Genomic DNA, 26,285 nt, shown 5'->3' on the forward strand with positions numbered 1-26,285 from the left:
AGTTTATTTCTTTTAATGTGCAGGTTTCAGAAAACATTCGACATTTAGTCATTATTACCATTGTTAAAAGTCAAAATCACACAAGAGTAATATTTTTTTTTAATAAAGCAACTCTGCAGACTGAGTTTTAAATTTCAGATTAAACAACATAGTTCAGTTTAATTTTATCAAGATATTTCCGCTTCTGGTAATGGATATCTACTTTCATTCACTTACATATTTATTTAACTCACTAAATGTATATTTAGTTGCACATACATGATATAAAGCATTATGAGAATTATTATTAATGTTTTATTATAAACAACTCAAAAACCCTCTCACATATCTCAACTACATCCTCCAAAATGTAAATACAGTTAAACCACACCTGTCTAAAACTGATTTAAACATAAAATTAGCATTTTAACTTCAATAAAAGTAGGATTTATTGCAGAACTATTGCATTGAAGTGAATTTAATCAACGTGCTGCAGAGTGCAAATGTAATCACAGTCTAAATAAGCACTTTACAAAGATAATACTATTAAATAACCTGCAGAGCTGAGTGGGAAGGGGTTATTTTCCGATTATTACAGCGTTGATTTGTAAGTTACAGTCATTTCGAGGTATTTCCAACCCACCTGACTTTGAACCGCCTGTCACTGCCGACTATCTCTCCGAGTTTTCGCCATCCTTTGCTGCTGGATTTATCCAGAACCTCGCAGAGCTTCTTCACCAGCGACGCCTTCAGCTGGCTGATTTTGGTGTTTCTCTCCAAAGAGTCCGACATGGCAGCAAAACTTCACCATCAACGCCACCAGACGTGACACTTTTACCCAAGAAGACAGAAAAAAAGAGTCTACTTCCTGGAAGAAGTGGTAAAAGTGATACAGACACACCTCCCGCACAGCCGTGGTTTTCCCCCGCGCAGCTGCTTCTGACAAAGAGGGTTTATGAATTAAGATGAGTCTCTGGTTGCTTTTTTCTGGCACGAAGAAGAATTGTAAAGAGATTTTCAGGTTTCATAAATTCTCCCAAATACACAACCTAAAACACTTGTCACTGATGGCATATAGTCAGTTATATCTATAATTCATGTAAAGTAGATTGTAATCTGACCGTTTGTGTGTTAACATTTCTTGGATTTTTTCAGTTTAGCTGCAGTTGTGTTTGACTTGTTTATCTGTCCTGTAAAGGTGTCAACTAATATTTTCTTTTTTCAAGGGCGTGCCAATAGCCAGTACAAGGATTTTAAAGACTTTTTGTTTTTGCATATATTTTACTCAAGGAGTTCCTTCAAAATTTCATTGGATTACCGTCTCACACATCAGAATCAGCATCAGAATCATCATGAACGAGCTTTATTGGTAAAGTAAAGGAATTTGGTTTGGGTTGTTGGTGTCTTCCTAGGAAAAAGAAAAGAGAATGACAAAATTATTATAGAAAGAAGAAGAGAAAAAAATGCAATAAAATAGTTTTGAAATATTAGCTATAATAATAAATTAAAATATAAAAGTATACAAAGATATTTACACATATGAGAAGACCATATGGACACAGTAGTGCAAAATGAAAATAGTTACAGTGATATTACAGTGCGAAAAGCAGAGAATACTGTTCTTAGTGTCAAAATAGTGTACTGATACACTGCCATATTGTGCAATTTTAGAGGAATGGCTCTAATCTTATCTAATCTAATCTAATCTAATATAATATAATATAATATAATATAACATAATATAATATAATATAATCTTGTGTCCACATGGGGGCGCTATTTAATAAACTTCCATAAACTTCCGTAATATAATAACTTGTTCGTCCTCAGATCTATGTCTGCACTCAGGTGAGCAAATGGTGACGTCACCAAGCCCCTCCCCGTCTGGTGACTCAGCGACACCTCTCTTCCTTATTTCCTGATCCTACCTGTAGCTGAGCAGCAGTCAGGTGTGAGGGGGTCGTCAGAGGAAGAGTCATGACAGCAGAAAGCTGCTTTCTCCTGTCTTCATTGTAGGTCATTGGAACAGCTGAGAGGCTCCTGGACAGGTGAGGAAAGTCCAGAACTCTTGTTTAAACTCATGTCATAAACTGGTGTTTTATTTAAATGTCTTTGCAGCTGTTGCCATTTAAAACGAGTTACATGTAAAGATTTGTGGGAGCTTTTTGCATATTTTAATATTTCTACAAGTCATAAACACCTCGTTGTGCTATATAATGCAGTAATGCTCTCATTTAGCGCTTAGCATGTAATGTCGCTAATATAAAGTGTCTATAAAGGCATATTGCAAGCATTTTTTAAGGCTGCATGATGGGGAAAAAAAGAGATTCCTCTTCATTTTGTGCACCAAACCAGAAGAATCAAAAAGAACCACATTAAAAGGAAACTGGAGTCAATTTTGTAGAGATTATAAGCACAATTTAATTTCTGCTAATCAAAGAAAACTATATTTTAGACTAAAAATGTCTGCCATCTTTGTGCTATATTGCACTAAATACAGTAAACTGTACAATGTGGAAAAGTATTATATTATGTAGAATTTACAGTTAATGTTTTTCTCAGAATTAAATTCAAAATGTATCTAGCTTCAGACAACAAAGTGTAATATATGCTATTAAAGAAGCAAGTTTATCTACAGTCAAGTCTAAAATTTTTCATGTCCCAAGCAAATTTTCACTTAAAGTTACTTTTATTCAACCAGCAATTTTTTTAGCGATTGGAAATTACACAGGTGTTTCCCAAAAGATAATGTTATGTGTAAGAGGCATCATTGTGGGTAAAAAATAATTTGTCAGATTTTATGGGCATTTAAAATGAACTTTAAGTCAAAAGGGAGGAGTATGAATAATTTCAGGCTTGACTATATATCTATAGCACCTTATCATACAGAGGTTTTTCAAAGTACTTCACCAACAAATGTATAAAAAGCAACAAAACAAAACCTGCTATAAAAATAAAAGTAAATTAAAATAGTCCAGAACAGGACAAACAGGTTGAATAAAGTACAGGCTGAATTGTAGAATAATCAAAACTGATTTGATAAAAGAAAAAAGCATCTAAAAGATAATGTTCAATAAAATACTGAAAAAATAATTAAGTACAGACAAGTTTGACAAAATAAAACAGGCTGCATAGACCAGAGCTTATAACAACACTGATTACTTAAAATAATTTAGATAATATGAATAGTTTTACCTCACAGCATGAAACCAAGCTCACTGCTTGTTGTTAAAAACAGAAGAAAAAAGGTGAGAGGGGGTACATTTTTTGTGGCATCTAGTAAATTACAGACATGTGAAGGACATTAAATGCATCAGATGTTTTAAGGTTGTACAGCAGCACAAAAAAAAGGCTAGTTTGGAAACTGGAGCTTAAATCAGTCCTATGTGCTGTAAAACTGAGTGTTGTGACTAACTCTGACCTGCATTTTCAACTTTATTTGTGTCATTGAGTGTTAAAGAAAATGAGCTCCCAGAAGAACATAAAGTGCATTTGGGTTTATGAAGTTTTTATTCCGAGCAATGAATTTTTACAAACTTTCCAGTTTGATTTTGAAAGCAGAAACATATATACACACGTGGACAAAATTGTTGGTACCCCTCAGTTAAAGAAGGAAAAACCCACAATTCTCACTGAAATCACTTGAAACTCACAAAAGTAACAATAAATAAAAATTTATTGAAAATTAAATAATCAAAATCAGCCATCACTTTTGAATTGTTGATTAACATAATTATTAAAAAAAACAAACTAATGAAATAGGGCTGGACAAAAATGATGGTACCCATAACTTAATATTTTGTTGCACAACCTTTTGAGGCAATCACTGCAATTAAACGATTTCTGTATTTGTCAATGAGCGTTCTGCAGCTGTCAACAGGTATTTTGGCCCACTCCTCATGAGCAAACAGCTCCAGTTGTCTCAGGTTTGATGGGTGTCTTCTCCAAATGGCATGTTTCAGCTCCTTCCACATATGTTCAATGGGATTCAGATCTGGGCTCATAGAAGGCCACTTTAGAATAGTCCAACGCTTTTCTCTCAGCCATTCTTGGGTGTTTTTGGCTGTGTGTTTTGGATCGTTGTCCTGTTGGAAGACCCATGACCTGCGACTGAGACCAAGCTTTCTGACACTAGGCAGCACATTTCTCTCCAGAATGCCTTGATAGTCTTCAGATTTCATCGTACCTTGCACACTTTCAAGACACCCTGTGCAAGATGCAGCAAAGCAGCCCCAAAAGATTACTGAGCCTCCTCCATGTTTCACCGTAGGGACAGTGTTCTTTTCTTCGTATGCTTGGTTTTTGAGTCTATGAACATAGAGTTGATGTGCCTTACCAAAAAACTGGTCTTATAGCCTTTACCTTTAAGATGTTTGTCTATAAATTTTTTTCAGATGTCCTGGGACAATTCTCTCCTTGGCTTTCTGTTGTCCATGTTCAGTGTGGTACACACCTTTTCACCAAACAGCAGGGTGACTACTTGTCTCCCTTTAAATAGGCAGACTGACTGATTATGAGTTTGGAAACACCTGTGATGTCAATTAAATGACACACCTGAGTTAATCATGTCACTCTGGTCAAATAGTTTTCAATCTTTTATAGAGGTACCATCATTTTTGTCCAGGCCTGTTTCATTAGTTTGTTTTTTTTAAATAATTATGTTAATCAACAATTCAAAAGTAATGGCTGTTTTTGATTATTTAATTTTCAATAAATTTTTATTTATTGTTACTTTTGTGAGTTTCAAGTGATTTCAGTGAGAATTGTGGGTTTTTCCTTCTTTAACTGAGGGGTACCAACAATTTTGTCCACGTGTGTAACTCCTGTTTTTAATAGCTTAAAACCCTCACACATCATTTGTCTGATTCCTTCTCTGATTAAAACCGATGATGCTGCCAGTCAGATCATAAAATTGTTTCATCTACGTGTGATGACAGTTGGTTGCCTGTATGCCAGCTAAAACATGTACAAACAAATATCACTCGCTGTTTTCCCTCCATATCTGCTTGTTTTTGGTAGAAACAAGACGTGCAGCCACCGAGACACGAGTTTACATCACCTCATTAACTGCATGCTGCTGCTGTTGTTGCTGCTTCGTTTTTCAGGAGCTGGTGTCAGGATGAAGGGAGGCCTCAGGCTGGTGGTGCTACTGATGTTGTCTGTGGAGTCCAGCAGTAAGTTAAGATGCTCCTGCAGGAGCCGATCACCTGTATGAGCAGAAAGGGAGGGGTCGCAACACCCCCCTCCATAAGAACAATTTTCCAACATTGTTCAAATTTACAATATCCCATTCAGTTAAAATACATACAATACTCCCAATCCAAGTACCATGAAGGCAAACACAGAAAAGGCGATTGAGTCCAAGACCAAAACTAGTGGGTGCCACTCCCACTAGAAGGGCTACCACCATGAGGGACTGACAAAACAAGGTTACTGGTTCTCGAACAATAACAAGTGTCCAACAACGTGGGGTCGACAGTCCCACCAAACGGGTCGCAACAAGAAGTTCAGCTACAAAGTTGCCGTTCATTAACAGCAAGACACAAAGACCCAACCAAAAGTGACCTGCCACCACCACAAAACCAAAAGGACACTACATGGCCTTAATCCACAAACCCAGTTACTGTAACGATTAGGAAACTAGCACCGCATTCATTCCAACACAGCATCAGCCAAGACAACACACACAAAAATGGGCTGAAAAAGCCACACACAATCCCAAATGTCACACTGTAGCCAACCGCTACACACAAATGTTGACCCCTCACACCTGAGGAGCAAACAACAAGTGACTCAAATGTTGAAACAACCACCTTAAATCCAAAGCTTAATCAAGTTGTGATGACTGACCAAGATGACCAATGCATTAACTCATGGGAAACCAGACTCACGCTGTTAAAACTCCTTACCTTTTAACTGAGACACATGGCAGACCAAAACCCAAGATAACAGTGGACAGGAGCCCCATCCCCATCCTAACTATAAACATTAAAAGCTAGCTAAGTAACTCATCCCTAGTCTTCGTGCAGTTAATGGTGGGGGTACTTATTCACTTCAACTGGCTCCAACCACTGTCTCTGTCACATTAAGAACCCTTTGCAACAGATTCTCTATTAGAACCTGCTGCTACACCTGACAGAGGAGAACACCAGTCAAAGTAATGAGAACATAATGGAGATTCCTGCGTGAGATCAGATATCTTACTGCAACGTAATGCCAGCTAACGTCAGGACATCACTTTATTGCATTTTTCTCAGTGAAGAATCAGAATCAGATTTAGCAAACTGAATATTTTCACACTGATTGTTAGAAAGCTGCTGTTAAAATTCTCAAGAGTCCCATAGCTCCAAATCTGTTCCCATACGACCAAAGCTATCTGCAGGATTTGATACGACTGAATTAAACTTTTTATAGCTCTGGTGCTACACTGGGAGTTAGGAGCTACTGATTGTTTGCCTCCTGTGTTGCCAGGTTTGTCTCCACCTGGGAAACCAGTCCTGCTCGGCTGCAGGTCCCCAGAAAAGGAGACGTTTACCTGCTGGTGGAAGCCGGGTTTGGATGGAGGCCTGCCAACCGTGCACCGCCTCTACTACGAGAGAGAACAGTCAGTCAACTCGCCATGTTCTGTTTTTATTTAATATTAAGTCCAAGATTGATGAAAGGAAAAGGAGGGCACTGGCAGTGATGTTCAACAAAAGGCCCTCAGCCTGAGTCAAACTGGGAAGTAGCTACTTGTATATTGCTAACATGTGCTTACTGCACACAGCACAGTTTTACTTTGCGATATATGCAAGTAAGCAGAACGACCTGAGCAGCGTTCGCCCTTGTACCCGTCAATAAAGGCTTTATTTTGTCTACCCGCAGGTTGGAGGGAACGCATGAGTGTCCAGACTACCGCTCTGCAGGAAGCAACTCCTGTTTCTTCGACAAGAATCACACCTACATCTGGGTCGACTACCACGTGATGGTGGAGGCTTCCAACGCCCTCGGAAATGTCCCCTCAGATCCCCTCAAGTTCGATGTGATGGAAATCGGTAAATCCCAAAGAAAAAGAATCCAACACAGTTCCATCTGTCTTTAAATGAAGGCAAATAACACAACAGAAATACAGAAAAAACAAAGATGGTAGCTGAAGATGAGGCACCAATGGCTAAAAAGTTTTTTTCAAGCACTTTAATTTTATCATTTTGGGCTATTGTGCTTCCATAATGCAACCTATTTTGGACAAGTGCAAACAAATGACAAAAAAAACATTTAGGTGTTTATTTTACTAAATTTTATTTGTATTTGCATCTGTAGATTTCACTTCCAATACATATCTAAAGGCTGTTGTCTCAGGATCATTTTTTTTTCTCATCTTTTAAAGCAGATATCGCCTCCTGCACTAACCTTTTCAGTTTTATTCCTGTTTTTGTTTGTTTGTTTGTTTTAGTTTGTTCAAATAGCATTCATAGCCCAATTCAAGCATTTAATGCCTATGAACGTGGCAAAATTGTATTTTTTTTCTGGCTTTTGACAATAGTTTTTATCGTGATAAAAACAGACATCCAAAGTCTCCATTTGTCTACAAAATGAAACACAAATTCTGAACTCGACTTTATCCCACATTTAAATTTCTGTTATGAAAATACATTAAAATTGGCACATATTTTGGCAGACAACACCTCATTTGCATATTTAAATTTTATATTTCAGAAAATTTGTGATACAAGAAGTATCTCTCTTGATTTCATTCGTTGAGTGATGTTTCATGGTGATATTTTTTAGTAAAGAATTTTAACATTTTCACCTGTAGTGTCTTACCTGAAGTGGAATTTCAGTCATTCCATATCCTCCAAGCTGATTTTTTTCTTTGCTCCTCACTGTGCTGCTGACTGTACGTCTAAACAAGCTGCTGACCTCCCTTTGACTTCATGGATTGTTGTTTTACGACACTGACCCACTGTGGATATAATGGGGATGTTTTGGCAATGATTAACCGGGACTCCAAATAACTCATTCATGCAGAAAGAATGAAAAACTACAAAAATCTTTGATCATGTTTGTACCATGATCAAAAGTGCACATTTAGGCGGTTTATTTTACTACACTTGCTCTATTTACATAGATTTACGTAGATTTGAATTGCATTACGGTTTTTTTTGTTCATGAAGTCAGCAGTGGAGCATATTTGAGCCACTGACCTACTTACCACGACTACATTTATCTAAATTAAACGGAACATATTGAGGTAATGATTGTGCACTTTTACTGGCCCAGCTGCGTCCTTGAGCTCGGTATTGAAAGGAAAAGTACTGAGGGACAGACAGAATGAGGCAGAACCGGTTTGTGTCTCATGTAAAAATTGTGTACAGTGCCAGATCAAATTTCATATCTTGTGTTTATTGGTTATACAGACAGTTACATATCTGAGTCTTGTCACATGTTAGCAAAGAGCAACTCCACTGCAGTAGTTTTGGCACCAAGACAATCGACTCTACCACTAAACTACCAGATCAGATATTTAAAGTAGTGAAGGGTTTCTACACATGGACTTGAACTCTCATCATGTTAGCAAATCATGATTCAAAAGGTGGAAATGCTGTTCTGTTGGCCAGTTGATTCGCTACAGCCAAAATATCTCAGCAACTATAGGATGGGATGAAACAGATATTTATGAGCCCCAGAGATGAACCCTAATGGATGTCAGGATTCTCTACGATGTGTTCTACCTGAAATGACGGATACAACCTGAATCAAGCTTTTGATTTAGCTTTTGTTTATGCTAATAAGAATATGAATAATCAGGAAAAGCACCACAGAGAGCCAGGTCTGACCTTTTGTTTCGTTTTATGGCGGTTGGTATTGGGAGAGTGTTTTCCCTGATGTCAGATAAAGAGTCCACATTATGCTTTTTTGGGATTTTCCCTTTTGTTTTCCTCATCTGCCTAAAACACCTCATTTGACATCCAGGCTTTTCTTTTGTAACGTATCTACATCACCATTTAACGCATTTGCATATCTCGCTCCCTGGCAGTCCAACATTATTTCCTCACTGGAGCCACTTCTCCTCGAGCTGCACCTTTAGCAGAAGCAACATTTCTTCACTTTCCTCAGGCCAGCTGACCAATCAGAGCAGATCTGACTTTTCAAGTGGGGCGCTCATATTTCATGCTGACACACAGTTTTCATTTCACCAGTGACATATCATAACAAGTATTGGGTAGATTGTGGTGAAATTTGATACCAGCATTTATGTCCTCCTCAGGAAGAATTGCAGTGACTTTGGCTATGGGATGTCATAGTAGTTTAATGATTAAGGCACGTACTGCTGTTTAAAAGAGACTATTTTTGATGCCAAATCCAACTTTTTTCCTACTTATTTGCTGTCTGTATCTCCACTGATGTACTTCTCTGACTTCCCACCTTCCTGCCATCATTAGGTCAAAATTTTAAGTTCTCAGATCTGTTGGTTCATGGTTAGACACCTACAAAGCTAAATGCTATTCCCATTATTTTTGCTTTTCGTGCTGTTTGGCAGAGTTGGTGAACATTAGACCTGTTAAATATCGCCGTGAGCGTGTCGGTCTGCTGACGTTTAGCTCAAATCACCACAGCAGAGCTCATGAGTCCTGTTGTGTCTGTGCTCCTCAGTTCGGCCCTACGCTCCTGAAAACGTGACTCTCATGGTGGAGGAGAAACAGGAGAGTCCATATCTCCACATCAGATGGAAGCATCCCTCCAACACTGTCTCCAGGTCCGGCTGGATCACCATTAAATACCAGCTGAGGGTCAAACAAGAAAACAGCAACGACTGGAAGGTGAGAGTTAAATGTTAAAAAATCATTTCCTTCAAAACTCACTATATGGGTTTTTTTTTTTTACCTGTCTTAGAGAAAAAGTACATCAAATTATAAATGCTTTATAATTCTCTGCTAATAATCAAACGATTAAGCCAATCATTTTTGATAGGAAGTCACTTTTTCATGACTTGTAATTTTTCAGATATTTTCTGGTTTTCTTAGTTAAAATGTTGGACCCTAGTTGTACGATGTGTTACATTCACTCTTTAATTGCAAATATTTGCTAAAAAAAGAAATATATATAAACACTATCTTTGTATCTAAATTTAGCAAAAACACATCATGAAAACAACAATATTAAGCCAAAAAAGGGCCTGGTGTTTCACAAACTTGAGGTTTTAAAAAGAATTAGGTACAACATTAAACTTAAAATGATCATTGATTCAAATGAAAGGAAATGAGACGGCATTTAAGATTTTATATGTTCCTGAGCAGGATTATTCAGACTCAGCTGATGACTTTTCTAACTCAAAAATGAGTTAAAAGTTTCAAAGTTAAGGGTCAGACATTTAAAATAAATAATAAAGTTTAAAATAGAATAAAATCAGACTGATAGCAGGTGAGTTTGAGATGAATCCTAAAAGGGAGAAATCTGGCTTTGGTATGAATTACAGCAGTGCAAAAAAAAAACAAAACCTACAAGTTAGGGCAAAAAAGGGGGTCATCTAAACTTATTTTCCCTCCATATTACACACCGTACATGCAACGGTATGCAGTATCGACCATAGAAACATTTCTTTTATCTCACTAGTTCAGGGAAAACAAATGTATTTACAGCTTCTTTTTTTTATATACTTTATTATCCCCCGCCTCCACGAAGTGGAAAAGGGGGATGTAGGTTTGGCCTCCATCCGTGCTTCCGTCCGTCCATCCGTCCGAGATGAAGGGGACAGCTTTTCTCGGAAACTATTACAGCTAGGATTATGAAATTTAGTGTGTAGCTTCACACCATGGACACCTTGATGAAGTTCGACAATGAGACCTGTGCGATAATATTTAACAGAGTTATGGCCCTTGATCACTATTTTGGATATAGACTCATAGACATTACATGTGGCGGGGGGTATTGATGACCATGTTGTCTTGATGTTTTCATTTTTTAAAGAACAGAACAAAACAATTGAGGACAGAGGACCATTTCTACACATACAGCACATAGGGACAGCAGATACATTTTGGTATCAGATGATAAGGAGTCTTTTCCTTTTTTCAGGAGTGAGTGAGTCCCACTTTCTCCTGTATTCCTCTCCTTTATGCTTTTGGAGTCGTAAAGAAAAAGTCATTTTCTCCATATTGTGAATGGAGTTTATTATGTTTATGAGGAGTTTCATGGAGGGAGGGTTCTTCTGAAGCCAGCATTTAGTGATTGCTTTTTTGCTTGCAGCCAAAAATATCTTCAGAAGATATTTGTCACCTCTGCTGAGGCCCTCAGGCACATCTCCAAGATATAAGGATGAAAAAAGTCAATAGACCAGTCCAGGGTCTCTGTTATAAGCTGCTCCACTCCTTTCCAGAATGTCTTGCTCTTAGATAGCGCTTTACTACTCATCAGAGTACTCAAAGCGCTTATACAACAATTGCTTCCATTCACCCATACATTCTCACTCTGGTGGGGATGGAAGCATGGCTGCCAATCCTATCACCACCAACATTCACTGGAGGTGGGTTCAGTGTCTTGCCCAAGGACACAACAGCACATGACTAGGCGAGAGCGGGAATTGAACCGCAGACCCTTCAATCATTGGACGACCCGCTCTACCACCTGAGCCACAGCCGCTCAGGTGGTACAGACATGACCAAAAAACATGTATGTAGTCTGCAGGGTCTGCTCCACACTCCCTCCAGCAAACAGATTGGGCGCCACTTAGTTTTGATTTTTGATTTGGGGTAAGAAAAAATCTAATTATATTCTTCCAGCAAAAATCTCTCCAGTAGAAAGAGTTTGTGGAAGTGGACTGTATTTCCCAGATTTGAAACCAGGCATCCTCTGAAATGTTGATACTGGCTTCTTTTTCCCAGCGTTGTCTAATATAGTACAGCTTCTTTTTGATGCAAATGTGATCTTAACACAGGTAAAAAGTGGATATTTTTCTCTCTAGAATTACACTTCGGGTACACAGATGGGTTTCAGCCTGTACAGCATCCATCCTGGGGCTGTGTACGAGGTTCAGGTGCGCTGTACGCTGGACCACAGCTCCTGGAGCGAGTGGAGCAACACAACCTTTGTGAAAATCCCAAACTGTGAGTTTCAGAGACCTTTTGCTCCATTTGTGGCTTTACAACTAGTTGTTAAAATGCAATTTAAAAAAAAAAAGCTAACTTGTACGTTTAGATCTTCAGAACGAAAGACCATTCGGGATTTTGGTTTCCATCTTCTCTACAATTCCAGTTGTAGCAGCGCTGTGTGTCTTGGTCACAAAACGGAAATAGTATGTATCAAATATGTATTCAACTCTTTAATATTCCATCTCAAATCATCACAAACTATGCTATGGATTAAAATCAAATGCTTTCATAGACTTTTTTTCTTTTAAATTGCCTGTCGATCAACTCTCAGCAGATTTCTTCAGTTAAAGAAAAATAACACTTAAAAATATTTTATTTACTTTAGATTACATTAGGTTTATTATTACTATTATTATTTTTTCATTGATTTAGAGTCTGCAATATTACAAAAATAGCTTATTTTCCCTATTTTTTGTGTATGCATTTCATATAAAAATTATTCTATATGTTTTGTTTTGCCCGAGTGTGACATGTAACTACAAATGTTTAAAAAACTTCTGCATTATTAACAAATTTGGTGGGCTGCACATTGGGGTAGTGGTTAGCACTTTTGCCTTGCAGCAAGAAGATTCCTGGTTTGAGTCCCGGCCTGAGCCCGGGATCGTTCTGCATGGAGTTTGCATGTTCTCTCTGTGCATGCGTGGGTTTTCTCCGGGCACTCCGACTTCCTCCCACAGTCCGAAAATATGCTGAGGTTAATTGGTTACTCTAAATTGCCCGTAGGTGTGAATGTGAGAGAGATTGTTTGTCTGTATATGTAGCCCTGCGACAGACTGGCGACCTGTCCAGGGTGTCCCCTGCCTTTGCCCGAGTCAGCTGGGATAGGCTCCAGCACCCTCGCGACCCTAGTGGGGATAAAGCTGTGTATAGAGAATGGATGGATTGTTAACAAATTTGTTAATTTCTGCTCAAAGATTGGACTTTTCAGGACAGTTTAATTTTAATTTCAAAGCTGCTTGTCCAATATTGCAGATTCTGGATTGGCACCAAATTGGAAAACAAAAGTGAAGTTTTCATTTTTTTTAATCCTCAGTAGTTCCTGAGATATTGGTGTTTAAACATAGCCTTGAATTTCAATTTGGGAAAAAGTGGGTTAGAGCTCAGATTTCAGAGATAAAATTGATGGTTTGAGATGGACTGACTCGATATAAAGTTAAGATGACGAGGATAATCTGACTCACGGTTCTTCCTGTTGCTCCTCAGTGTGAAACGGTTTCTCCTGCCGCCTGTTCCTGGTCCAAAGATAAGAGGAGTCGATGTTCAGCTTCTCAAGGTAACGCTGCATCTTCGTAGTACTTCCAGTATTTAGCAAAAGTTGCTTCAGCCTTGATGACATTGTTGTGAATTATCCCGTCCAGAGTGGGAAATCAGAAGACGTCCTCGGTGCTCTGATTGTCAACCAGAACTTTCCTCCTATGGTGGCCCGCAAGGACCAGATGGAGGAGTATTTAATCGTGTCTGATGGTGGTGAATGGCTTCTGCCGGCTCCCTTAAAGTCTCAGAAGAAGAAGAAAAGCTCCTTCATTCCTGCTGGATTCCACTTAGACTCCCAGTGTAAGGAGTCAACCCCAAGTCAAGTTCAGGAGAACAAAGATGAAATGAAGAGTTCATCTAACCTGGAGCAGAAACAGGAGTTCTCGGGTATTAACTTTGCGGCAGCAGATCTGCAAAAAGGTGCTTCTGAGAACTTCATGCAACGGCTTCCAAACAGCGGCTATGTGGATATTCAGAGACAGGAGAACATTGTGGAGGTGGATGGGATACTGGTGGACTACAGCAGAGTGAAGGAGGTGAACGGTGACAATGTTTTCATCCTGCAGAAGGAAAACGTCCCGCTTAGTTTGGACGTTCAGAGACGAGAGGAGAGCATGTCAGAGGACTACAGCAGAGTGAAGGAGGTGAACGGTGACAATGTGGTTCTCCTGCAGAAACAAAATGGCTCAGATGACTCTTTCTGTACAGAGAAGGGAAACCGTTACACACACTGCACCAATCAGACGCAAAGAAATCCTCACATGACTGGACTCAGTAAAATAGGAGTCTGCACAGATCTAAGCAGTGATGGATATGTAGATACTATCCCTGCACCATCTTTAATTTAACTTTTGTTCTTTGTATAGTTAAATGATTGTGATTATGTTATCAAAAGAACTGCTCTTGCATTCATGGATGTCAGAAGATGCACCATCTGAGATCTAGAGTGGAATGTCTTCACAAAAGTTTGGATTGCTCTGAAAAGTCCACCGAGGATGAAATCAAGTTACTCCAGTACCAAGAAGAGGTCAGGTTTTCACTTATTAAGTCGACTGGTTTGGAATTTGCTTAATTTGCACTAAGTTTCCCCCATACATTCATGGTCTCCTGGGGATGCATCAGAACATGAAAGTGGTTTTGTTTGAACCATGTTTGCTGCTTCCTCAGGAAATTTTGAGCAGAAAACTTTTCATTTTCTGCGTTCTGGTGAAGTTTTCTGCACCGATTTGTGCCTTCTCTGCATGAATTCATTGTAGAAATGTTTGTATTTATGCAAAAGAAAACTCAAAATTTGTCATAATATAGTGGAATATGAGGCTGTCACGCACTCTGTATTGTTTTTAAATATTTATTTTCCTGGAGATCTGATGTTTTTAATTTAATATTTGTGTGTTGTGGTTAGTCGTTTCTTAAAATCTGTATGTGGCATCTTTGAATTAATAAAAAAAAAAAATTCAGCTAACAGCTTGTAGCACGTCTTTCAGTAAGATTTCTGTTTACTTTCAACTTTCTGTGCATTCAAGACATAAAACACTTTTCTGTGTTTTGGGATGATTTTTAGAAATCGTGTACATCTTTGATAACAGAATACAGCACATTTTGGGTGTAACTGATTAAAACATTGATCAGATCTATTACAGAATGTGATCTTCAGCAACACTTGTGAAACAATTTGGTTTTAAGCCTTTACGAATATTGAGGGCGATTTATCCTCTGCGTCAGTTTGGTGATTTTTGTCTTGTACCATCATGGGGTTGATATTTTTGCTTTTGTGCAACATTTGAAAGGATTGTTGTGAAAGTTACTACAGATATTCAGGGTCCATGAAACATAAATGGTAATGGTTTGATAACTTTTCCTGCTCGTGCCATCGTCTGTTCAGGGATGGGATTTGTTGACATTAAGATAAAATCAGAAGCCTCACCAGAATTTTATCCTCAACGAGTTATTGGCAGTTATTGGATTGCTTTAATTACTTTGCAGTTGTCTGTTTTGCCTCAGGCAAATTCTGGTCTGTCTGGTTCATCCGGGATGAACACAAGAAACTACATGTATTTTCTATTGAATTTAATTTTAGGAGCATTTTAAATATAGTTGTTGCTACTCGTGAGACTGTGCTTTTAATTAATCTGATGTAAAAAGACTGAACACAAACATGTCAGTGGTCTATTCAACATGAACAGTTCATTTCTTTAGACTTTTGCGGTAACTTATTTGACAAATTTATTTCCAGAATGGTTCAGGGGTTGAATTCTTTTTGGAAATACTTTTCTCCAATCATAACATTTTCCTATTTTTTAAAATGGGTTTATCTGAAATTCTAAATAAGACTTTAAAATCTATTTATGTAACACAATGCGATGAGTTTGCTAATAAATGAAGCCCCATACTTCTACTTTGAGACAGGAAGTCTTTTAGAAAGAAGCATTTCACATGTAAAGGTACTTTTTATCCTTTTCAACAAAGATTTTAAAAAATAGATATATTTTACATCCAATCAAGGAGCATAGTAATAAGATAATTCAAATGTGTTAACAAATATGACAGTGTAATAAATTTTGTGCAGCTTCTGTTTTCCTACTTTAGAAGTTTATTTTTGCTCCTTCAGGTTAAAAACAATGCCACTTATGAAGACCTTCAAGATAAGGCCTGCATTGTTTTGTATGAAGTAAAGTTTTAGGTTTTCTTGCAAAGGATGTTTCCTTTCTCTAGCCAAAATAAACACGTTTGACAAATTTACTTTATTCAGATCAGAATTTGTCATTACTTTTATTTTGGTGTGCCTCAAGGAAATGTACTTGGTCCTCTACTCTTGTATATTACTGAGCCACTCCCATGTAAACAGATTTGTCTCCTTTATTTAAATCACAATTTACACTGATGAAAAATGACTCAAAATTCTCCCCATTTTAGGCTCGTACATAACCACTATTAATGCATATAAAAAGAAAATGTCAGTTCATTGTTTTGGAGAATCAATCTGACTTACATATAGCATCTATATTCAAGGATTTATAAAACAATTGAATCAAAAAATAGATCTTTACTACATCTTGACATTTCCTCTATGCCAAATACTTTATCTTCACGTAGGTCTAATGTTTCACAGTTTGGTCTCTCGGTGCCACACATGTCTCTGAAGGAATAAACTGACATTTTGGGGAAAATGCTTATTTGCTGTTCAGGCAGCTTGGTTGCTCATCTTAGTTTAGCACACAGACTGGAAATAAAACTGTCTCAAATCAAAAGGTAAACAAATCAGTCAATCAGCACCTCTAAAGCTCACACAATAACATTTATAGCTCAATTGTGAATAGCGAGCATGCAAAAATGACTGTTAGCTGTTTTAGAGTGCATTTTTGTGACAGGCCATTTCTTGTGCCATGCAACCAGCAGGTTAACCAACCAAATAAAATGCATCAATTAATGATCTTCAGAGACACACCTAGGCTAACTATTTCCACTGTTTCCAGTCTTTGTGCTAAGCTAAGCTAGCCAACTGTTGGGTACCATCTTCTCATGCAACTCCCGCACAATGTAACCATAAAATATTTCCCAAAATGTCAAGCTGTTGCTGTTTAAACATTCATATAAAACTTAAGACTGTGTACAGACCATTTTCCAAAACATACAAGTTAAAATTAATGATGTATCCTTACAATTAAATACCCCAGTAAACAATGGTAAAGTTACATGTAGTTTTCCTGCTGCAACATGTCATCCATGAAAACTACCTATTTTTGTATTATTCCATTTCTCTTTTCTACCTTCTTCCTATAAAACTCGACATAGGTAAGATATAAATCAACCTGATATTGTTTTATCAGTTCAATATCAACTATATTAATTCAATATTTATAGGATTTTGAAGGAGGCACTTTGCTTGAGCCTAATTTCCAAACCAACCTCAAATAACAGTCTACACTTAACATTCTGAAGAGTTTTTGAAACGACATTAGACATCACATTTACTTTAAATAAACTTAAATGTTCGTATTAGCAGTTTGTTTGTCCAAATTATATTAAATGTCATAACCACAAGTCTTCTCTTGCTTACAGATTTTACATTTGATAATTTATTTGTTTTTTAACATGCGATTGTCACTGAGCACTTCAGACGTCTGTAATGTTTATTTTGCAATTATCGTGCTCTATGCTTTTTTCTCCTTTTGTGGAACAACAAAAAACTGTTAACAGTGTGTGATATGTAACATTATTTTCCTGTTCAAATATAACACAAGGCAATCATCGTATGTGGTACTGTTGTAAACTCCAGACATAAATCACACGTTCCATTATGTAGTGCGGTCACACGTTTCTGAATTAAATACAAGGATTTCATTTCCTATGCACAGAAATGTGAGTGTTTATTTCTTTAGCTCTAAACTAAAGCTCTGTGTGGTGTTCTACAAGTTTTCGAAAAAGTATGGTCAAAAGCGTTTTATGCTTGTGAAACTATGGCATGTGGTAGTATATCACCCTGCTTGTAGTTGTAGGACAAAAATTTGGATTTCTGAATATCACTTGTGCACAAATTATTTTCAGGTAATTCTAAGATAACATGAGAAAAGGAAATTGGCTTTTCAGTACATCTTAGTACAGAATGAAAGCGGCAAACTGAGTGTGAAATACTTAGGAACTTGTAGTGTGTTGAGCTGGAAAAGTGACAAAAAAAAATCAGATTTTTGACTGTGATGTGTGTGCACAATACAGTCACAAGAACGGTACTATTTCCTGTTAGAATAAAACGTATTAATATACCAATTACTTATTTATAAAGCAACAAAACACTATGCTATATCAATAAATACACAGCATATACTGTGCCAACAGGATTTGATTTGGAGGCGAACAGGTTTTAAATAGGACGTTTGGCCCCACTTTTACAGGGAAAACAGTGGCAACTAATTTTTTCTATAACAACAAATCTTTCGTACACATTCTCAACCTTGAGTTTGAAATGCTTTTTTTTCCATGTGCTTACAGAGGGTGATACACAACTATTACTTTAGAAGTTCTAAACTTGATCCAATATGAGCTTGTTTTTACACATCATCCACCTTATTTAGCAAAATTACCAGAAAAATATTATTAACTGAAACTAAATCACAGAAAAGTAAAATGCAACATAATGGCTCCAAAACACAGTGTCAAATCCTCACTGATTATTCCTTAGTGCTGAATGACTGGCTGATATTCTCTGCACATTTACTGCAACGATGCCTATACGTCTTAGAGGCAGGATCACAGACAACATTGGTAAAAATTCATATTGTGGGATCATTTCAAGTGACTGATTGAGTCCTTAAGAAAATCATATATCATTGAAAATATTAGCAACATGGTTAATTATCTAACAAGTCCTGGGTGGTGGTGGCTCCCAGTCTGAGAACCACTAGCAGCACAGCAACCGCACGTGGCTCCATCTCCTGCACGTGGGGTTAAGTCCATTCCAGCTTCTTCTGAGCTGGCTATCAGCACAAATGGGTTCATTTTTTAGGCACAGAACATTTCACCTCTGTCAACTCCTCTCATCTTCATCAGTGGTTTCAATACATTCGCTGTCCAAGTGCATGGAGCTCAGCTGCTCCTCAAAGTTCAGAAATGAGTGGTTGCATTCCTTCTCCAGCATCTTCTTCCAGATTTTTACTGAGAGGGAAATGAGGACAACATAGTTGACAAATGACACCCTGTAATGGATATTGTGAAGCTTTTGTTTCACAGAAGCAAAGTTTGTTGTACATTTTAAGCACTTTGTCTGGTCTTGACTTGCACTTTGTGAGGTGAGGTTTACACCTAGGTTCCTTCAGGTTAGAAACAATGCCAATTGTAAAGAACTTCAAGATAAGGCTTGCGTTGTTTTTTGTTCAACTGTTAACTGAAGCTTTAGGTTTTCTTGAAGAACGTTTCACCTTTTCTTTAACTGAGATAAAGACAATGTTTGATCAAAATTGACTGCAGTCAGATCAGAATTCAGAAATTCACGGTAGTATCTATTAATAATTGATAACTGTTAAAAAAAAACAAAAATACCCACTTCTTTTTGATTTATTTGATATTAGACTTTTCTTGGTGTGCCTCAGGGAAATGTAGTTGGTCCTCTACAAATTTATATTACTGATCCACTCCCACATAAACACATACACCTGTCTCACATAATTATTTTAGCTGACTTTTAATGGTGACATCTCCTAGCAATTGTACCCTTTAGTGCTGCTTCATTCTTCTTGGCTAAATTTAAAATTAAATGGCAACGTCAAAAACTGGGTTTACCTCAGATCAGTATTTAGACAATGCAGGCATCTCCAGTCAGCGTTATACTATTTCACTTTAACAGTAACTTACTATATTCTGGTTCCTCTGGCGGCTGTGTGGCGTCAGAACCAGGTGTAGGTTCGTTAGTCAGGCTGTTGATCTGCAGCTCCTCAGTGTTCACCTCCTGCTCTGCCTCTGCCTGGTCTCTCTGCTCCAGGCTCGACACCATCACCTCATAGGCTGTCCTGGCCTCAGACGACAGCTCGATCATCTTATGATAGTAGTTCTGTGGGAATCAAAGGTGTCAGTTTGTCTACTAAAGCAGAAATTATCTTAACTGATTGTTAACTGTCCTGAATGCTATTAGTGTTTAGTTGTACATAAACCTGACCTGTGCACCGTCATAGTTGAAGATGCCCACCAGGCTGACAGGCACAGCCTTGTTGACGCAGCGACCCAAAGCTTTCCTGGAGAGCGCAAACACGAACGGTACGCCCTGTTCACGACACGTGTTGATGATGGTGTGAAGAGCCTCATCCAGGCCACCTGTGAAAGGAGATGTTTTCATCACTGTGCAGTTTCAAGCATCCTGTGTTTCACTTTCAGGGCTACATTTGCAAATGATTACGATGCAGAGCCCTACATTTACCTTTCGCTGGACAAATCAGAAAACTAGTCTTTTTCTATTCATTTTGCCAATAAGCTGCTATTTTTACATCCTAACACAAAGTTTTGAAGTCCTTTCCATGGTGACTAATATTAAAAAAAAGCAGTCGAGCTGTTATGGGGAAAAGGGGATATTAAACTTTTTTTAAATTATTACAATAAAGTTTAAAAGAGAAAGTTTTTGTTGCTTCTAAATCACACAGAAAACGGGAGAAAGATGAGTAATGTAGCTATTTCAATTATTGTTTAGGCATTCTGTATCCCCAGATATTTTTCTAAAGAGCATTTTCAGTGAAACTAAGGTCCATCAAATAAAAGCAACAACAAAAAAGACTGAAACACTGACATACAACTGTTTCATTTTTCCATTAAAATGTTTTTTTACCCATCTTAAAATTACTGTTTATCTCAAATATGAGGATTTGCTGCTTTTTTTGCTTATATATGACATTAAGTTTAACATCTTTGATTTTAAAAAAGCATTTTAAGGCTCTGGAAGACTGTATATTTTGCAAATTATCAATAGACTAAACAATTGTGAAAATAACATGCAGATTAATCAGCATGGTCAATAAAGCTTAGATGCAGCTCTAAATCAGCAATTCTGTACAAGTTAAGTAATGCACAGCACTACCTGTATTGTGTCTAACCTGCATTATAAACTACTCTGGCTATTCAAAACTAACTCACAGAGAAACTAAAGTCTACTTTTGGTATGATGGCTTTATCTCTCTAGCACTTCTGAGCATTTCCATAAATAATTAGCATAGAAACAAGCTCCTACACTTTAACTTAATGCTGCAACAAAGAAAAACCTAAATGTGCATCAGCATTTCACTGCATTTTCACAGAACTACGACACTCACATCGGCACAAATATAGAGAAAATGCTCCCCTTTGTAGGACGTCCTAATGCCAAACACACTATAAGCCAACTGTAACGTACCTTTGGACTGGATGCGTTCACAGTTCGGTGAGATGATGACACATTTCACCTTCCTGAGTTTGAGGTGCTTCAGGACCTCGCGGAGGCCCATCACGATCCGTCTCTTCATGCGAGCCTTCATGGGGTCTTTCTGGTACAGGCGGTCCTGGAAACGAACCAGCTCCTTCAGCAGAGACGTCACACACTCATCCACATCTTTGCTCAGCATCTGGCTGCAATAGCTGATGCACAAAAGAACAGAAATGTGAGAGGAACAGTGATTCAATTCTGTAAGGCTGTTTTACCACTGATTAATTTTAGACACATAAATGGCCAACAACTTGTGCCTGGGTATGTAGTGAAGCATGAAGCCTTTGTGGTCTTACTCTCTGAACTTCCTGCTGTGGATTTTGAGTGCATGAGCCGTGCAGTTCTCAGGTGAGGTGGTTTGGTGCTGTACGGTCTCATCCTTGTCCGTCTCCTCATCAACCTCTCCTGCCATCTGGCTTGTGTTAAACTCCAGCTGATCATCAAATCCCTCTGTAAGACTACTGACATCATCTGAACACAAAATGTAAATATTTGCTGTAATTAAATGTTTCACTTTATCTCCCTACAGCTGATGATTACTCAGTAAAACTGGACTCCAACTGATTTTGTTCTGACCTGTGGCATTTGCGTCACAATGTTCTTCTTCTGGGGCATCATTAGAGAGCGTGGCATCATTTTCAGGCAGCAGTCCTCTCTCTTCCAGCAAACGTCTCTGTTTTCTCTCCTCTCTTTCTTTCAGAATAACCTGAGAATCCGATAGCACGTTGTAAGGACAAAGACGCACTGCAGTCATTTTTGTTCCAGACTAAGTAAGTGGACTCGCCTTCTTGAGAGGAGTGGGTTTCTTGGCTTTGGGCACCTCTCTCTGCTTGCCTTTCTTTACCAAAGGGCTGGTGGAGTCTAGTGGATTGTGTGCAATTTTATCCTGCTGCCAGGGCAGCTTCTTCTGGGCCGATGGTTGCTTCTGAACAACAGGTAGACCTCCGCCAACTGCAAAAAACAAGTAGAAGAAGACTTAGGTTTTGATACCCTGAACCACCAGATCTACATCAGGAGGCTGTTCCTTTAATAATTAGTATAGCCGTTTAAAAATACGGTTTAAAATAATTTGTATCAATTGGACTGAAGACAGAGGTCAATCTGCTGACCATAACCAACCTGAGAGAATGACCGGTTTAGGGTCCTGCTTGGTTTTCTGAGATTGCTGCTTCTTTTCCAGGGCAGCCAGCATGTTTCCAATGTCCAGCTGGACAGGAACTTTGCTCTTCTTCCCAGAGACTTTCTCCGCTTTCTAGAAATCCAGTGATGAATAAAAAAAAAAAAGGCTCAACACAAACCATAATCATTGTTTTCTTTTTTTCCAGGATAATGTTAAACACACACCTGTCCTTTTTTAACAGCTTCTGCGGACTGAGCTTTAGCTGCTGCTGATTTCTCCTTGTTCTGGTCTGATCCTCCTCTTTGGTTCTCCTAAAAACAACAACAACGTGACTCTCACAAAAAAAGCTCACAGTTTATTGTTTGTGACACTACACACAATTTTCTAATGACATATTACCTCATTGCATAGCTTTGCATTGCTGCTGGTTTTTAACCTGTCGGTCCCAGTCAATCCTGGGAACTCCTCTTCATCCTTGGAACAAAAAGAAGACATCTTCAGTTGCTGTTTTCAAAACTCCTGGTTGAATGGAAATACACAACAGAGAATTTGTTTACTTCAAACTTTGGAGGCGCTTGAGGAATCGCCGGTTCTTCTGACTCAGCTTCTGCGTCTTCACTAGAGCCTTTAGCCTTCTTCTTTTTCTTTCGTTTTTTCTTCCCTGAGGCCCCTACTTCCTGCTGTGCAGCTTTGTCCTCTGTCTGATAAGATAAAAAGAGACGTACCAAAAGCAAGGCTGAAACACCCCAAGAAAGCCAGGTTGTTTAGTAAAAACTGTACTTTATCACCGTAGAAAGTGTCTCATCACATTAACAGACTAAACAGACACATTTTTACTTATTTGAAATGGCCGTTTATTTATACACTAGAGACTGATGCTCAAGAGTGAATTAAATGTTTGATTTAACGTATGAAATCTGACAAAAGTCCATGGCTTGACACTACCCCCTTTAAAAACATTTTGATTGACTTTTCAGGTTGAATCTTTAGACTCTGATGATATATAATTAATATCTCAGTTTACCACGTTACTTATTTTGGTTTTAGTTCTGTAATTGCTTATGTAAATAAACACTAGACTTCTCTCTCCTCAGAAACTCACAAATCTTACCAATTAACTGATCAGAAAACTAGTTCTGCAAGTTTTTTCATTACTTTCTAATCTCCTTAGAAAACAACATTTTTTTGTCGAAAATGTAAATAAAACAATCACCATACCTGCATGTGGTTGCTGCTGATTGTCTTATCATGAGGAACGGGTTTCTTCGGAGGCTGAGAGGCGATATTAGCCCAAGACGTCAACACCGACTGACCTGTTTACACGATAAATATGAATATGCAGGGATATGAACATGAAATATTACCGACACTGCTTTGTTGCCACAGACAGGCTGACTCAGAAAATGTAACCCTACCTTCTGGGATAACAGTGGTGTCTGGCTTAGCATCAGCGGCACTTTGTGGGGGGTCAGCTCGTGGTGGGGATCCTCTCCTGCCAGACTGTTCGCAGAGAAATCACAGCAGCACCAAATTCATGAGTTGTGCAAGAAAAAAAAAAGAAAAGCATTCAGTATCAGATTTTACACATCATCAAGTCTGATATTTCCCTCAGCTGACCTTCCAGGAAGACACCAGTTTTGAAGCGTGGGGGCTCGTGGATGGACGATTTGGACCCCAGCACTCTTTCTGAGCAGTAGCAGGAGGAGGAGGCGCTTGGCTCCTTGAAACACCAGCTAACTCTGGAAAATCTGCCATCTTCACTTCAAATGGGACAAAGTTTGTCTGTGCTGGTTTTGACTTTACTGCAGAATTGGGAGCAGACCTGCTCCCTCTAAAACCTGGTGGACAATTTAAGTGAACACTTAGAGCAGAAGCATTAACTTTAGGTATGCAACAAATAATAATTTTCAGTGATTAAGTAAGTAAGAAAAAGTTGTTTACTACGGGTAAATTTCAGGAACATGATAGGATCCACTAGCTGTGGCACCAGGGGATCATTTGTGAGGACATTAATGCTATTTATAAGATCTCGAGGAATTTCTTGTGTCAGATATTGCTCAGAAAAAAACAAGTGGAGAATAAGTCAAGAGCCTGGTAGAAAATAGAAGTACCATACACTGACAATGCAATAAAATAAGGAAGCTAAAATACGACTAAAATAAAACAGCAAAGTGTAAAGCGGGCAATGATAGTGAATAGCAATAAGTAATATCATACATGTTAAAGAAATACTGCATGTGACATTGAAATACTGCAACTGAAAAATAAGACACTTTTCATGAAATTGACAATAATGTACAAGAAAGTGAAATATAAACTTAATTAATATATTGCACATGAAAATTGAATTCTTCACCAGATACAGAAACTGATTTTGCACAAACTTCAGCAAAAAGTAATATTGCAAAAGATAATGATACTACTGATTGTTTCTAAGAGTCAGATGTTTTAGCTGTCATTCCTACATATGTAGTATATATTCCCTACGAGAACTACCTTTTTTCTGTGCATCCATTGAGCTCTTGCCCATGGTTCTACCTTGGAAGTCATTGTTGCTTTTAGATGCCTGTGAAGACGCAATATAAAGTTGAGATTAATTTCATGAAAATGTTTACATCTAGTTTGCTGCTGGTCAAAGTGAAACCAACCTTTGTTTGTGGATCCCTCAAGGATCTGTCCCTCTGTGGGAAATCATCGCTGGTCTCTCTAACCGGCCTGCTGCTGCTGTAGCCATGACTTCTTGGTACATCTCCTCCTTTTGCAGCTGGCTTTGGACTCACACCTGATCTACAAAAAGTCCAGACATGCAACAGAATGAGTTGCTGAATGATTTGGGTCAAGACTCAAGTGAATGATTACAAAACATTATATGTTTGTCTTTATCTTCCTACCCCCTTGAAATCTGGTCAGACACATATGGATTTGGTAATATTAGAAAAGGTGTTGAGGTTGAATGAGGTTCTTTTCTCGGTCTCCTCTGGTGTTTAGAGTCAAAATCCTGGACAGCAGATGACAGTTTGCTCTCCTGGAAAGTAAAGATTAACATCAACAGTGTGCTTGTATTGACCTTTGACAATCACATTATTCGCTCCACTTCAACTGAATCCATGTACGACCACATTTAGCTCAATACTCGCCTCTTTATCATGCTTAAAACCAACATTTCATTCAATCTAAAAGCTTCTGCTCATTCGAGTACATGTAACAATTTGTTAGCTCGTTTATTAGCCTAACTAAATGCCTAACTAATGTTTCGCAGTTGAAACTTTGGGGTTGCTAGTCATTAGCAGCGTACTATTAAACGACGTAGCTAACAGTTTATCAATGTGGTCAAACCAGTTGTTGACTTAATTCGTATCATTCACACCTGATAGTAACTGCTAAAGTTTGCTAAAAGTTAGCTGACGCTTCACTACATGCATTAGCGTCAGTTAGCAGACAGCGTTAGCAAGCTAGCTAGCTAAAAAAAAACAAAAAACAACCGTAATCGTTGATTTGCTCTCACTACCATGTCCATTTTCAGGGTTTTCCTAAACGTAGTCACATCTTCGCGTGTTCACCAGAGCTTCCATGTGTTGTCAAAGTCCTCGTTGCAACGATGCTACATTTAAGTTCGCCAACACTATGTGTGTGTGTGTGAGTTAGCTAACCGGGTTAAGCAACCTGTTAGATAGCATAGCAGTAGCAGCTAGTTGATTGAAACAGCTGATGTTTACAGCGTGTGCGGAGAGGAGACCCACAGCGACATCTTCTGGCACATTAGAGAAAAAAACTACCAACAACACTCAAAAAAGTAGGTTACAGACTTACAAACTACATACACAGTATAAATAGCATTTCCGAAAAAGGCCAAAGTTATATTTTTAAC

The 26,285-nt window shown here is 38.2% G+C and overlaps 3 protein-coding genes across 7 annotated transcripts in view; 1 reads left to right on the plus strand and 2 right to left on the minus strand.

Moving 5' to 3' along the window:
- Positions 1-5,071, minus strand: part of malt1 (MALT paracaspase 1) — a 22,137-nt gene extending 17,066 nt beyond the window's left edge. For both annotated transcript variants that reach the window (XM_051950902.1, XM_051950901.1), the window contains exons 1-3: positions 5,039-5,071; positions 1,908-2,019; positions 623-1,387 (exon numbers count right to left, since the gene is read on the minus strand). In XM_051950902.1, the coding sequence (XP_051806862.1) occupies positions 623-771 (149 nt within the window). In that variant the 5' untranslated portion in view covers positions 772-1,387; positions 1,908-2,019; positions 5,039-5,071. The remainder of the gene's footprint in view (positions 1-622; positions 1,388-1,907; positions 2,020-5,038) is intronic.
- On the plus strand, positions 1,889-16,048 carry prlrb (prolactin receptor b). Of its 2 annotated transcripts, XM_022191488.2 has the most exons (9): positions 1,889-2,027; positions 5,085-5,153; positions 6,451-6,583; positions 6,844-7,013; positions 9,613-9,779; positions 11,921-12,062; positions 12,154-12,250; positions 13,311-13,380; positions 13,466-16,048. In XM_022191488.2, the coding sequence occupies exons 2-9, from the start codon at positions 5,099-5,101 to the stop codon at positions 14,207-14,209; spliced, it is 1,578 nt and encodes a 525-aa protein (XP_022047180.2). In that variant the 5' UTR covers positions 1,889-2,027; positions 5,085-5,098; the 3' UTR covers positions 14,210-16,048. The 2 variants fall into 2 exon arrangements, with proteins under 2 accessions (XP_022047180.2, XP_022047179.2); XM_022191487.2 differs by lacking the exon at positions 1,889-2,027 and having other exon boundaries at positions 5,040-5,153.
- A 151-nt stretch (positions 16,049-16,199) lies between these two features.
- On the minus strand, positions 16,200-26,150 carry LOC110949415 (selenocysteine insertion sequence-binding protein 2-like). 3 transcript variants are annotated; one of them, XM_051950903.1, is made up of 18 exons: positions 25,926-26,150; positions 25,309-25,442; positions 25,066-25,199; positions 24,914-24,983; positions 24,035-24,255; positions 23,833-23,917; positions 23,636-23,730; positions 22,975-23,118; positions 22,817-22,891; positions 22,642-22,728; positions 22,417-22,549; positions 22,082-22,248; positions 21,874-22,003; positions 21,594-21,768; positions 21,229-21,449; positions 20,008-20,162; positions 19,707-19,902; positions 16,200-19,010 (listed from the first exon to the last, which is right to left on the minus strand). In XM_051950903.1, exons 2-18 carry the CDS (start codon positions 25,331-25,333, stop codon positions 18,883-18,885), a joined length of 2,241 nt encoding a protein of 746 aa, XP_051806863.1. In that variant the 5' UTR covers positions 25,334-25,442; positions 25,926-26,150; the 3' UTR covers positions 16,200-18,882. The 3 variants fall into 3 exon arrangements, with proteins under 3 accessions (XP_051806863.1, XP_051806864.1, XP_022047177.2); XM_051950904.1 differs by having other exon boundaries at positions 25,900-26,150; XM_022191485.2 differs by having other exon boundaries at positions 25,066-25,204; positions 25,926-26,149.
- Between the last annotated feature and the right edge of the window lie 135 nt (positions 26,151-26,285).

The sequence above is a fragment of the Acanthochromis polyacanthus genome, chromosome 7 (genome assembly GCF_021347895.1).
Source record: "Acanthochromis polyacanthus isolate Apoly-LR-REF ecotype Palm Island chromosome 7, KAUST_Apoly_ChrSc, whole genome shotgun sequence".
NCBI lineage: Eukaryota > Metazoa > Chordata > Actinopteri > Pomacentridae > Acanthochromis > Acanthochromis polyacanthus.

Coding starts and splice junctions, on each gene's coding strand:
- LOC110949415 (XM_022191485.2), bottom strand. Junction 24,256..24,913: donor AATGGATGCACAGAAAAAAG/GTAGTTCTCGTA, acceptor ATTGTCCACCAG/GTTTTAGAGGGAGCAGGTCT. Junction 22,249..22,416: donor TAAACCGGTCATTCTCTCAG/GTTGGTTATGGT, acceptor TGTTTTTTGCAG/TTGGCGGAGGTCTACCTGTT.
- prlrb (XM_022191487.2), top strand. CDS start 5,051: ATGCTGCTGCTGTTGTTGCTGCTTCGTTTTTCAGGAGCTGGTGTCAGG. Junction 6,584..6,843: donor CTCTACTACGAGAGAGAACA/GTCAGTCAACTC, acceptor GTCTACCCGCAG/GTTGGAGGGAACGCATGAGT. Junction 12,251..13,310: donor TTGGTCACAAAACGGAAATA/GTATGTATCAAA, acceptor GTTGCTCCTCAG/TGTGAAACGGTTTCTCCTGC.